Source organism: Pocillopora verrucosa, chromosome 4, assembly GCF_036669915.1.
Source record: "Pocillopora verrucosa isolate sample1 chromosome 4, ASM3666991v2, whole genome shotgun sequence".
In the NCBI taxonomy this organism is placed as follows: Eukaryota; Metazoa; Cnidaria; class Anthozoa; order Scleractinia; family Pocilloporidae; genus Pocillopora; species Pocillopora verrucosa.
The window spans coordinates 20,792,836-20,807,091 of NC_089315.1; the positions used below are offsets into that span (position 1 = coordinate 20,792,836).

Here is a 14,256-nt window from a genome sequence, read left to right on the forward strand (position 1 = left end):
TGGGGAATTCTGAAGTGAATGGATGTAAATGACCTTTCCGATTTTGTTTCCTCAGTATGCGAAAAGCTCGATGGATTCCTCCACTAAAATACCTAGAAAAATTACAACAGTTTCGCGGGTTATGTGAAAATCGAATACTACTGGTACGTTTCATTATATTTCAAACTCTGTTTTCAAAAGGAATTCTCACCTTTGTTGGTCCGTGGAGGCAATGCCAAGTTTCATTGCTTACGATGGTAAACGGTTTGCCAAAAAATTGGATTGGTACATTACCACCATTGTGTTCAAAGGAGGGAGACGTTGCAAATGCATGATTTGAAAAAGTATTAAGGTATACTAGATTACGCACTTAGAGTGTTTTCCAAGAGCTTTCTTATATATGAAATACTTTTAAATATTTCAACACTTTTACGCCCGGTGCATTGCGAAAGTTTTTATATAAAATTGCGGCAAAAGATCAAATCTCTACAAGGCCCATACCGAATTGATAAAGGCAAAAAAATCAGCTAAAAATAAAGGACACTGTCCACCATTTTTCGAAAACCTCTTGTGATTTAACTCCTTTGAGTGCAAGGCCTTCTTTACAAAGCATGTGGAACTAATAAGAAGAAACCTCTCTCGCATATCTCGAACTCGTCTCTTTTCCCGTCGAAATAACCCAAGAAGTACTGGTTTTCAACAGAACAATTTTCAAGGTTTTCCTCAAGGAAGTAAATTTATTTAAAGATGAATGATTAGTCGCCGCCATCATTACGCATTCTAGTGTCTTAATTAAAAATTGTCTTCAGTTTTTAGATGTCATCCTTTCGCGGGCTTTCGCAATATTCGCGGGTTTCATAATTTTCTCGCTGACCAAAATTACCGTGTACTCTTACCCTCTACGGACTCCTTCGATATAGCGTCACCCGTTTTTCTTGGTCACTGTCTCAACTTAGCGGCCATTTTGAAAGGACCGCACGTTTTGCTAGCCGAAAAATTGAGGCCATCTCAGGTCGATTCCCGATTTGGTCAGTGTAAAACGCAGACTGCAGACTTCAGACCAGGGGTAAAATGCAGACTGAAGACTGTAGACCAAGGGTAAAACGCAGACTCGGTTCTTTAGTTTTAATAATCCTGTGCACTATATTTCGCGTTGATGAAGGAGTCCGATACATTTCGCCAATTTTTTGCGAGACTGCTCGACCTGACGATTGCATGAAAGGTCCTGATAGAATGCCAGACCAAGAAGTTTGAAATCAGAGACATGTTCAATATTACTTCCATTTGAGTTAACGACTATTGAGGTAGAGGACACGAAGTTCCCTGACATACATTTTCCTCTTACTATCATGGACTTGGTTTTCTGACAATTTATTAATGTTAACCAGAATTTGTTAACGTCACCTAAACGTTTAAGATCTTGGACTGAGAACCTGTATCTAATAGGAAACATTTTCCCAACTAGAAGTTTTCGATAAAGTTGTGTCACCAACATAAACATCTGGTGTCGTTGACAAATAAAAGGGTCTAAAAGGAACTTCTGGGTTTCATGATAGGTGTGCATGGCTGTGTATGGATATTTAAAACTGTGTGGGGCTCCATACCCCTACATTTCCTTATAGGGGTATGAAGGAATGTGTGGGTTTGGAAGAACCTACATGGCGCGCACATAACTCCTATCAGACCACGTCAAACGACTCTGTGATTTTTACACTCTATACTGACTCATTTATAGAAGCACTCCGCTGACTTGAGACACTGCTGTTACCACTTTCCTAATTACTTTTCACTTTTCCATTTCATTGGGAGCACGTCGAACGTATCATGCGTCTTGAGAAGTGCTATTTCTGTTCGTCAACAATTTATCCAGGACATGGAACAGTGTTTGTAAGGAACGACTGTAAAGTAAGCTCTCTTTTTTTAACTTTCTTCTCGACTAATTTGATCGGTGGTCACGCCGGAGGCGATCGATAATTCGCTGCGATACATCGCATGATACAACTCGGCCAGAAATGACCTATTGTGTAACAATACATAGCGTGGAAAAATCTCTCGAAAAGCGTTTCTGTTGTAACATGATTTGCAGTTTGTATGTGCGCAATGATCAAAGCGATAAAAGGAGTCCCGGGGACTTGTTTTGAGCAGGGTTTGGTGGCAGCCCTCACGGACTATTTTTTCAAATTCTATTACACTCCGTCCTTAAAATTTAAGTAATCCATCATTTGTGTTGTGTTGTCATTCTAGCTGTTTAGATTTTGTCGCTCAAAATGCCACAAGAACTTTAAGATGAAGAGAAATCCTCGTAAAATCAAATGGACAAAAGCTTTCAGGAAGGCAGCTGGCAAAGAACTAGCCATGGTAAGAAAAAAATTATAGGCAGCTTTTGACATGTAGTAACTTTATGATATAGATGGCAACACCATGGGAAATATAAAGCGATAAAGTGAATCCTGCGTTCTGATTGGCTCCAGGATTATTCAAGAGTTTTGTTATGCAAAATCTATTTCTTACATAGTAAAGCCTTTATTGACCCAGCTTGTGCAATCATGATGGCTGGATATCAGCTTTGTTCTTTTTTTGCATTTTTTTTACCTCAACGTTGCCTCTATCAATAAAGGAGGGAAAAAAACTCTGCCAATATTCAGCCACCTTGACCTCATGTTTGGTCATTAACCCATCTGTATTGACCTACAAGGTATCAAAATTCTTTGATTTTTCACTTTTCAAACTTGCAATGTTCCTGTGAGTTTAAAGAAACTGCAGTGCCACTTTTGGTCTGTGAGGTAATTTAGGAAAAAACTGACTGACATATTTTTGCTCAAATCTTGTGAAAATCTTGCCTGTTTTTTCTTCAAGCAACATAAATCTGTTACACAAACAAAACTCTTGGGCTTATTCAAGTGAACCTAAGGGTGTGTTTGTTTCACTCAAGGATACAGCAGACCAGTGTTAGAACCAATTTTCTTTAATTTTGTTTCCATAATCAAACCAAGTACTACACTTTCAGGACAAAATGAGAGCACTTTTTTTAAATTTTTATTCTATTGAAATCAGTTTGTACATAAAATAAGCTAACTAAATATGCAAAAAAAATTCAGGTCATGGGCACTTTAAGGGTGAAGAATCAGTCAGAATATGTCAGCCATCATTGCAAACAGGTCCTCATTATTGGTGCTTCAGCTTGAGTGTTTCTTTGCCCATAGGAAGTTATGAGGCCATTTATTGATGTAAAATTCATTTGACATGTCTAATAGTGATGGAAGCTGCTGATTAGTATTGTTGACAAAGTGCAAAGGAGTACAGTCTGTTGGTCTGCCCACAGGCTCTCATTTAAAGCAGTGCAAAATACTAAGTGATTTTCCTGTCTTTTACTTGATACTGAATTTTACTTGTTAGCTGCAAAGTGCTAAAAACACATTACTTTAATGCCACACTTCAGAAACTTTCTTTATGGTCACTCCTGTTGCAAAACGTTGGAAGATGAAGCATTTTATATCCTATCCAGTAGAAATTACTGCAAAAGCATCCCTTCCATCTAAAAAACAATTTACTCCTTTTTCATTCTTTGGCTTTTGAAAGACTAGGTCTTAAGTATTCATTAATAACTTTCAAAAATACTTGGATTACATATCCAGTGTTCAGTAAATTGAAACCATGTTTGTGTTTGATCATCAGTACAAAAAACTGGTTTGTGTCAAACTGATAGGACCTGTCATTTTTTACCAGTTTGAATGCAGTGTTGACAGGGAAACTCAGGGGATGAAAAAGATAGTAGCATCCTTGCAGGTGCTCATAATTAGTGCCAGACCCCAGGCAAACCCCCTAAAGCTATTAAATACGTGTGGGGAATCTCTATTTTGTAGCTGATCTCCTGTTTGTTGAGCAAATTGATTGATCTTTCTTGTCATACAAAGGGTGTGCAGAAGCATTCCAAACAAATAACAACTTTGCTGTCAGGAACTTATTCATAGGCATTTATTTTAATCAAGTTAAAAAGCGACAAAAGCATGAAGGACAGTCTTTGTGGCCATCTGAGTTGTTCCTCAGATGGTGAAAGAGAGACTTACAACCATGTGTAAGTTAGAAAATTAAGACAAGATATCATGAAAAACAACACCAAATTGGAAAATGCTTTCAGTGGAGCCAGGGTAATATCCCCATCATGTATAGTGTAAACGTTATAAATCATAGATAAATCATATGATAAATCATAGCTAGTTCATAGATATTAATATTTAAGTGTGATAAAGCTTCTTTTCATTCAAACCATCCACTGACAAATATTAGAGGTGCAGGTACATTTGTTAGGGTGATCCTTCAAAGTACTAATTACTACAGTTTAACTATCATTTACAGACATTTGTTTATTATCTCACGGGAAGAACAAACATTTTTGTGTCAAACAAGATAAAGTTCCACTAAATCTGAATGTAAAAAAACAAGAATTGCCTTCTTAAAATAAGGTAAAATTGTTTTTAAAGAGTTATCCTCTCTGCATGAAAACTAGGCTAGACAGTGGGTAGACAGTGGGTGTTCAATTTGTTTTGCCACAAAATAGTTTTTGAGAATCAAAGAATTGTATGAGAAATCATCTGAGGTTTATCCTTATTGTTTTTGATAGGTTTTGAGAAAAGATGACTTACCATATCTACAATTGTAGAGTTCACTTTTTTTAAGACTGTAAAAGGAGAAATTTTTTAAGTAACAACCTGAGACTTTACTCATACTTTTGTAATATATGATTTAGCCAAGCCTAAAGGAAGAATTCTTGTTAGTTTATTTTCCAGCCCTTCACTATAATAGAAACTATAATAACTCTTCAGCACTAGCTGTCAAAGAGTTTCTTCAAGGAGATTTAGGGACCAGTTCGGGGGTGGGGGTATTCACAGGGTCTGGAACCTAGGGACAATGTTCTCACACTTTGCAGGGCAATCAACACGCAAGCTTGTCAGCGGTGTTTTCAAGCAGCTGAGGACTTTTGTTATTGTTCCTGATGTTTGAGCAAATTTTCATAGTTAGGGAATCTTTTCTTCTTCAGATGCATTGTATGAAGTCAGCATCAGATGAAGTTATATCCTATTGAGCATGAATGAAGTTAATGGAGCATTTAATGCAATCTAAATAATATTACACATTACAATGTGGTAACTAACACAACAAAATTATGTAATGACACAGTTCCAAACAGAGGTTACCTGGGTATTTGTAAGAAACATCAAGCACTATTGACAGCTTGGGCCAGAGTATTTAATGCAATCTAGATAATATTACACATTCCAATGTGGTAACTTATACAACAAAATTATATAATGACACAATTCCAAACAGAGGAAGTCAGGTTAAAGTCTCACCTGCTTGAACTTTTTAGGGCTTAAGGTACAGAGAAAAAGATATGCTAAACAGTTACAATTAATAGAAGTTGAAAGTTTTAAAGCTAAGAGATACACATTTCAATCATCAAACCTTATGCATCCTAGCAAAAATAGGGTCAGTTACCACCATAACTTCTCCTAAACATTCATGCATACAGGAAATCATTTATTTTTGTCACTAGGTGGTACTGTACTTACAATAATTCTACCATGCACACATGCATTTTTTTCAGTTACCATACTTTCTTGGTTTTAAGGCAAACTTGGTTATAAGACCCACCCCAAACTTAGCAACTTAGTCAAGCCAAGTTCCCTAACTGAAAATTTCATGAAATTACTCAGTTATACGACACACCAAAAGGTTGAGGGTTAACAAAAGGATGTGATAGAACTGAGAACCATTATCCTTACACAATTGGCATGCAAACTCTTTTATTAACATAAATAAAAGTGAAAAAGTCTCACATTTAATGATCTACATAACAACCAAGGCTAAAATTTCACACCTGTAATGAGAAACTTAAAATGCATACTCATTTATTTCAGCCTTCCTGCTTAGGAAACATGCTTCTATTTACAATATTAGATAATAAATATTCAATGATCTGATTTCATTCTATTAAACATCAACTGACTGATTTGAAACTTGGTTGCAAAACTAACTGATACTTTCTCATTGCAAATAGTCTGAGTTAAACTTCAACTTCTTGTTCAGCTGGACCATCCTGTTACATGTGAAAAAATCAAATGTTACTCACATATTCAAACAATTACCTGAATCAAAAGTTATATTTTTTTAATAACCCATTTCTTTTAATTGTGCTCCAGAAAAAGTAAATGGTATTGAAGAGAAAGGAAGAAATTCTGGAAATGTTCTATTTTAAATGAAATTTCATCATGAATGTTAATTGCGACAGCAACAAAAAAGTTGCTTTCCTACCAACTGAACTTAACTATTGTTGCCAACAAATGTGAGAGTCATATAAAATGGGTACAGTTATTAGAGACATCATGTACCAGTTTTGTATATGTAGAGTATTGCTTGAATATATCAATCCAGTAAGTGCAAGTGCCCAGTAAACATCATTCTGTAGTCTTATATTCTTCCACCTTTGAAGGTGCCTAGTATTCATAAAAATTGAAGTTCAATGCAGCTTTTTTGGCTACAAAGATAACAAAGAACAACATCCATACTATACAATATTTCTTAAGACACCTCTACAATGGCAGGTATACACAACTGACATGTATGAGTGAAGCATGTCAAGCATTAAGGTATGGTTGTCAATTTCATCACATTTTTTTCATTACTTGCAAACAGCTTGTTTCTGGTAGCTTTGAAAACTTCTGTATCTCCACTTTAAAGCAAAGGCATTTCCCATTAAAATTTTTACATCAATAAATAATAAGCTACTAGTAACAGGTTTTTCAATTGTAAATGTTTCATAGCTTCCAATTTTCATCATGTATTTTTTTACATTTGAAAGAATAAGTATATTTTAATCATTGTAATATAATTAAATCCTCCATTTTGAGACAATAGTAATAGTCATATGTACGAGAAAGACAGCAAATAAATATAGCATCATACTGTAGTAAAGTGTTCTTGTGTAGAATGAAGTTTCAAACTCACTGAAATTAAGTTGACTTCATGATTCAGATTTTAGTTAAAGAAATGTATAATACCATTTATGAATTTTAAAGAGTAAATGCCAAAAGCTTAAAGATGGAATTTTAAAAAAATGATAAAATGTGTTATATCGATTCACTGAGATTTTAATCAATAGCTGGCACACAGAGGTATAAAAGAGGCTTTGTAAAAAAAAAAAAAAAAAACCAGGGCAATAAAATTAAAGATTCAGGAGAAGCATAATTTTTATAACATTAACTAGTTTACTGATCTGCTTACCTGAATTCAATCTGGAAAGAGATCTCTGCTACACTTATGTTTTATCCTCTCCCACTTAAATTAAAACAAAATTTAATTAGTTGCAGGCAGGCTAGGGAGGAAATCAAAGGAATGGATATATGGGACATAAAAAGAAACATTTTAAAAGTTGATAAAGCAGAAGCATATAACCTAGATGTCTGTGCTTCTGAATACAGCTATAATAGGAATTTTTAATGCTATTATCTTCATATGTAAACTGGGTGCAATATTCAGTCATAAAAGCAATTTTATCCTAACCTTGTCCCCTGAAGGGTACCTTGTGTATCAAATATATCAAGTTCAGTACCTCCAGAGTCATTAGCAGCTTCTGGGACTACAAAATAATGAATTAATCAACAAGTTATGCCAGGCCAAATTATTGAGAGTCAACATTAAAAAATTATAGCTTCCTAGAATTGTATGGAAAGTTTAAAGTGTGCTTCACCTGTGCTGTATATATGAATTCATTTTTCCTAATTACTAATGAAATTTTGAGAGGCAACTCAATTAATTCAAAAGAAAATATCCAGGCAGGTTACCCCGTTTCAATACACAATCACAGCTCGAACACTTCTTGATTGATTCCTCAGTTTCCAGCATCAGAAAAATTTTTCATATTGCAAGCATGTTCATTATAACCTGAGTATTAAGTACGTAAAGAGAGAGTGGCTCCATGTTTTGTGAGACAATCTGAAGTTTGAACAAATCAAGTAGAGGGCATGAAAACATAGCCCTGAAAATTACCATGAACAAACAATGACATTCTCTCCTTCTGCAGTAGGACTAACCCCTTGAGATGATAGGCAAATGTTTGTAAGAGAAAGTACACCTCTAGTAATTAGTACTTCCCTATAAGGTTTTCTGTAAATTTAGAGTCACATGACCAGTCACATTACATGATTCATGGTTTTATAGAGTTAGCAAACTTCCTGTTATGAAACTGACTTCACACAAGAACTTAGTCACAAAAAACAAAGTAAAAAAGGCAGGAACTCCTTCTTAATATAATACATTATTAATAACCTAGGCGAGGCTGCCCTATTTTTTTAGCTCTCAAAGGTCATTATGGGCAGCCTGAACTCTCTCCATTTTTCATCTTTATTTATTTATTATTTTTGTATCGTGTAAATTAATATGGGGTACAAATGAAGTTATTTTTGTTTAATCAAAATCTACTATCAAACCTTTTCTAAATTCTTTTGAGCTATGTCCCGTATATCAGGGACCTGATGCTGAAGGCATTTATGCATCATAATGGCAATGTTTGAAAGCACTCTGACCTTGATGCAAAGCCATTGAAGTCCTGTGCTATTTACACTATGAACAGTGCAGAACCTCGTATAGAGTATCATGGAACCCCAAAATTTCTCAAAGTTTCTCATGCAGGCGCTCACACTGAATGCTTTCAAATGCCTTTGTCACATCAAACAACACGATGAATTTCTCCTGTATTTGTTCTATTTAATGTCATCTGCAATGTGAAAAATCGGGGAGCCTTTTTCTGAGCTGTCTTTGCAGGCTTCTCAAAAATGGAAAATTAAAACGAGTCTAATATTATTTGTAAAGTATCACTGATTGAGAGGTGAACTTGTTTGAAACAGAAATGCTTGGTTAATGTTGTAGGTCGAATCATGATAAGCTAATAGAGTTATCATGAGTCATCTATTAACAATTAAGAAGTGGGGAGAAACACTCGAGTACGTCTCGTGTTTTTCCCCACACTTCTTTCGTGCTCTTGCCGCTTCCTCGTACTTTACAACAGAACAGAGCACAGTCAAGGCTTCTCTTTTTGATAACCAACAGGTGGAAAGTAGGGATAAGAGTGTGCTTGCAATATAAACTCGTGTCAAATAATTTTTCTTTACAGGATAGTGCATTCGATTTTGAGAAGAAAAGAAACGTTCCTGTGAAATATAACCGTGAGCTTTGGTCAAACACAGGTATGTAAAATAAATATCAACTGTAACTGAGTGTCGGGAATGTGCATAAGGGGTTGGTGGAGCCAAGAATTCCGACCAAGTACCCTTTAAGTGGCATCCAGCTCTGAGGTGATGATTCAAAGTATGTCACTTAAAAGCATCGCGTAAGTTTTTTAAGTGTGATAGTTTGTAACTTTCGAACTTTCGTCGGCCGCTTCATTCCGTCGATTTGGCTGAAATTTGGCATGAAGTCTTACTCTAAGGTCCTAATCACGAAATGGATATTAAAAAGTTCCATTTATTTTTGCTTGCCAAAAAAACGGAAAAGTGCACTTGGTCTGCCCATACTTGCCCGCCAATATGGCGGATCGAAGGTGATCTTTTGAATTCAACTCGAGTCCTATCGTAAAGATTTCTCAAAATCTCGTGATATCCGTGAAACGATGTTCCCTTCCCTTAACATATATTTTAAAAAAAACATGGCAAATGTCTAGTTTTAACAATTTTCAGAGGTAACATTGGAGATATCAGGCTAACAAGTTGGTGTAAATTTTTTACAGTTCGAGGCGGCGCAAAACGACCTTCGAACGTTGAGATAACCTGTCATCAAAATCTTTCATTCCTACATTTTTTCCAACAAATGTTAAGAAAAAGGTTAGATTTTTAAATTTGTTTCAAGAGATTCTAGGAAATCTATGCGACAGGACTGGAGTCGAAGTCATAAAAACACCTTCGATACGCCAAGTTGGCGGGCAAGTATAGGCGGACATGGTCGATTTTTTGCCAAGCAAAAACAACTGGAGCTTTTTCATACCCATTTCGTGGTTAGGACCCTAAAATTAGCCTTCATGCCAAATTTCAGCCAAATCGGTAAGGTTAAGTGGCCGCAATTTTTTTAAAAAGTTCGAAAGTTACAGACTATTACTCTTAAATCTTTTCAAATTTTGATTCAGTGAGAGACTCCACATGTATCTGTATTTATTTAGTGAGAGCCATAAAGCGAATAGAAGAAATCAGAAACAAGAGGCAAGATCTTCATATCGTAAACAGGTTTGTTCTAATGAAGTGTTTTAAGTGACAGTAAGAGTGTTTGCATCACAGATGAAGTTCTTATGAAAATTACTAACGTTTTTTAGATCTTTCAAACAAGAAAGTTTGCTGAATGAAGTTAGTGTCACATGGGTTCCTTTTTGTTGGAAGAGTGAACTTCGAAGCATCATAAGTACTGTAACGTGACACAATTAAAAGGTACACCATTAGCCACTCCTCTGAAGACCTGAAAAGTTTTCCCTACTGTGGTGCTTTTGGTGGAATTTCGCTTTGAATATTTTTATGTTACTCGAACTGTTTTCATCAACTTCCACTTACCGTGTAGCGCGAAAATCTTGCTTATTGGAGATTTCTTGTGTTCTTTTTGAACAAATTTGCAGTTCCAGATAACACAATTGACTGGCTTTTGTTGGTCAACGATCTTGACAACGTTTACAAAAATGTTCACTAATCATGTTTTCAGACAGTGCAAAGAGTGCGATTCAATTTAGTGATAGCACTCAAGGTGAGAAAGATGCAGTCAACTTTGAGAGGGACGTGTGTAGTCCCGTCGATTATACAACGGCTGGCTCTACTTTTTGTGCTATGTACCAAAGAAGTTAGTTAGAAATGTAGTTAGTTTGATCTAAAATTAGAGATGTAGGTATAGATTTAGAGATATAGAAATAGAAATAGATAAGTGAACTAATTTAAGTATAGCATTAATCAACACAAACATAGACAGCAGTTCTTTTTCATTAAGCTGCTTTACTTGTTTGTTTTGACCATCTACTTACGTATTGGTATTTTATAAGGCTGAAACCTGATAAGAAAGTCACAGAAGAGGCTGAGATAAAGGAAATAAAGCAAGGAATCACCCTGATTGGCCCACCAGGTCAGAAATGTTATTCCTTTCTCATTCACTGCATGGAAATACAAATACGTCACATAATTTTTAGAAATTTTAGAATTTTTAGACGAAAATCTACACGAGATTAGCGTAGTGCTGAATTTCTCTCCCGCTTAATGAAGTCTTCATGGGAAAAATTAAAATAAACACTGGAACACTGGTGCCCACAATCCTCAGACGCTAATGAAAAAACGTAACGGAAACCAAGTGAAGTGTAACTGTGTTTGTCGTCGTTTTAAGTACGTAGGATGATTACCTTTTTTTTTTTCTATAGTTGAAAAGAGGAAACTTGAACGGAAGATCTCACAAGTTATGCGAGAACCTGAAAGTATGGAAACTGAGGGTTAAACGGAAACATCTATTGTAACTGCTTTAATTGGTTGGAAGAATTAAAGTATTTAACCAATCTTGGCCGTCGAAAGTTGATAGAGTAATTTTGGCCGTGCTCGACAAACTTGCTTCACTACAAAGAGCACTTTGCAAACGCGCGTAAGATTGTCATCTTCTGTCTTGACTTTCTTAAAAAGACTAGGTAAGCAAGCACCTTTTCTATTGTGGGAATAGTTCATTCACAATTCCGCTATTATAAACTGTTATAGAAAGCCAAAGATCCAGATTCTTGTTTAATGCCCAAGTTTTGGGTCTTCAACGTGTTTGGAAGTCAATCTTTTGTGAATCAAGCTAATCTGGGAGAACAGCATCTCTCAGTCTGTTTTGTTCGAACTTCCCAGTGCTCGGTCCGTTCTGTAGAAACCTCAAGCCGATATTTAATGACAGACAGACCTTTTTCTCTAACATTCGAGGAACGCCCAAAAGTACGTCGAGATCGCGACACAGTGTATCGTTGGAGGTTTTAGGGGCGCACGAATACCCATGAAAGAAGCCCATCGTATTTGAGTGGAATGCTTATGAAAGAAAAAACATACACAAAAATTATTGTCAGTTCAAAGTCACCGATAAAATTTCTTCCTAACAAACTTCAACCGTCAAAAGTTCTAAAGTGCAACCGTCAACCGTCAAAATCGGTAAAAAAGTAACCGTTAGCGATCACAGCTCGCCCCCCCCCCCCTTGAGAACCTCATCAAAGAGCTATCCAGTAATTTACCTTCTATTTTCTACAAATATCCAGACAGTTTGAGAGAGGTTCGAGACACGAACGCGCAATAATGATTATCCTTCCCATAAGTCAAGAACTAGTTTTTCAACGCTTAAAATACGACAGAGCACGTATCCTTTCCATCTAATTGTAAGAAATACAACATTTTATGCCAGTCTCTCCTGCCTAAAGCATGACTGTCCATGGTGATGGTTACCTTGTCTAATAAACTAATGAACATCTGCAACATTGGTTCATTGCAAAGGGTTGGCTTGTTAATGCTGAATTTGGTAAAAAGGGCCTATTAATTTGTTACTGAAATTTCAACTATTAGCGACGTTCGTTGGTGTTGCTTCTATGGAATGGAAATTGATTCATCCTGGTTTTCTTCAGCTGACGTAAATATGGTGAGCAACTAAAAACGAACATACAGCGGTTTACGCGGGTTGTGTGAAAACACGTGCTGTACGTAGTGGCATATTAAGGGTAGAGAAAGGTGTAAGTGCCCCACCTGCATCCGTAGCGTAGATTAGTTTCTTGAAATATAAAAAATAAAAACTTTGAAGCGTTAGCAACAGGAATGTGATTTCTAAATTAGAAGTAACTTAAAGTTGCGTGCAACTTTATGATCTGCATTATATAAACTGCGCCAGTAGTGTCGAATGCAAGTCCAACATTCTCCTTGTAGTGGTGCAATGACAAAAAACGCCTAAATTGACGTCAATGACAAGGTCCCTCTAGGAGACGTTTAACGGCATCTCCCGTATGTCTGTGATCATTTAAGTGGTCAAGAAAAATCGATATTTAATAGAGCACGTCATCGCCTGTTTTCGGTCTTCTCCTGGGGCAGTAAAAACAGCCACAGCGTGTTGCAATTGATGTAAGTTTCTCATTACTCATTAACTCTGCTGGATACCATGCTTGAGTGATATGGTTACGCATAGTAATATTCCGGTTTCTAATCAAGAGACACCAATTCGTGTATGTTTCCTAAATCAGACTGAACACTCGCTCCTTTTTCCGCAAAGTATCACTTTCTTTTGGTTAATCTGCGGTGAAGCTTTGCTGATCTTATTAAAGTTTGCTAATTTTATCCGAGTTAACAATCACCATTGCTTTGAGTAGTCGTGAGGTTTGATTCACAAATGTGAATTTCATTTCAGAGGCGTCTCTGGTTCATCTTTGTGCTGGACTACGTGAGATTTGTAAGAAGGAACGAAACATGCATATTCCAAAGTGCAGCTGGCAAAATTACATTTGAAGACAAAGAAAATAATACCTTGGCACCTGTTTTACAATTTCTAATTTTCGGGCGGAGCTGCATTACTGGCCTATTTTCCTAACAATGGTAACGAAATGCTTTATGTCTTCGACTCTCGAAGATAACGTTATCGAACACCTTCATTGGGACGATTAAAATGTGCCAAATAAACCAGACAGTTTTCTTTTATTTTTATGATGTGCAACAAAGGCAGGTCACTTCAATGCAAACAATAGTCAATATCGACAACTGTCAAAATGGAACTATCCAAAACTGTGGTAATGGACTTTGATTCTTAAACACGAATTCATTTTCTACATTCAAATGATAATCGCAAGAAAGATGAATACTTTTGAAAGAATAGCGATAATTGTGCGTAAACACCCTCGTCATTCTTTCCAACTAAAGTAAATTTAGATTAACCGTTTTTGTTGTTCACAGCTTTTGTTTCTTTCAGAAAACGAACTTAAGAAACACCTAGCCAGAAGAAACAGAATCACTGGCTACCTCACCTTCTCCTCAGGAGAGTCAGTAAAGCACTTCTATCCAATATACCTCCACCTTCCAATGCTATTATCATTGGATTCCATTTTCTTCGGCCTTCGTTTATTTCATTTGACAAACTTCTACGTGTCTTTATTGTGTCAGAGTATAATGAAGAAAAACACCGAAGCGTTTCAAATATTGACCCCTGTGGTCAGATTAATCCATTAAACTACTTCAAACAATTAAACTACTGCTGGCAAAGCACTAAAAACGT

The 14,256-nt window shown here is 36.2% G+C and overlaps 1 protein-coding gene and 1 long non-coding RNA gene across 2 annotated transcripts; one reads left to right on the forward strand and one right to left on the reverse strand.

Moving 5' to 3' along the window:
- The first annotated feature begins 1,749 nt into the window (after nt 1-1,749).
- Nucleotides 1,750-11,545, forward strand: LOC131773132 (probable ribosome biogenesis protein RLP24). Its single transcript, XM_059089110.1, has 6 exons — nt 1,750-1,884; nt 2,224-2,337; nt 9,149-9,221; nt 10,187-10,250; nt 11,045-11,124; nt 11,414-11,545. The coding sequence occupies exons 1-6, from the start codon at nt 1,804-1,806 to the stop codon at nt 11,485-11,487; spliced, it is 486 nt and encodes a 161-aa protein (XP_058945093.1). The 5' UTR covers nt 1,750-1,803; the 3' UTR covers nt 11,488-11,545.
- On the reverse strand, nt 5,087-14,206 carry LOC131773133 (uncharacterized). The gene is made up of 4 exons (XR_009339309.2): nt 14,009-14,206; nt 7,540-7,615; nt 7,261-7,314; nt 5,087-6,076 (listed from the first exon to the last, which is right to left on the reverse strand). It is a non-coding gene; the product is annotated as an uncharacterized lncRNA (long non-coding RNA).
- Between the last annotated feature and the right edge of the window lie 50 nt (nt 14,207-14,256).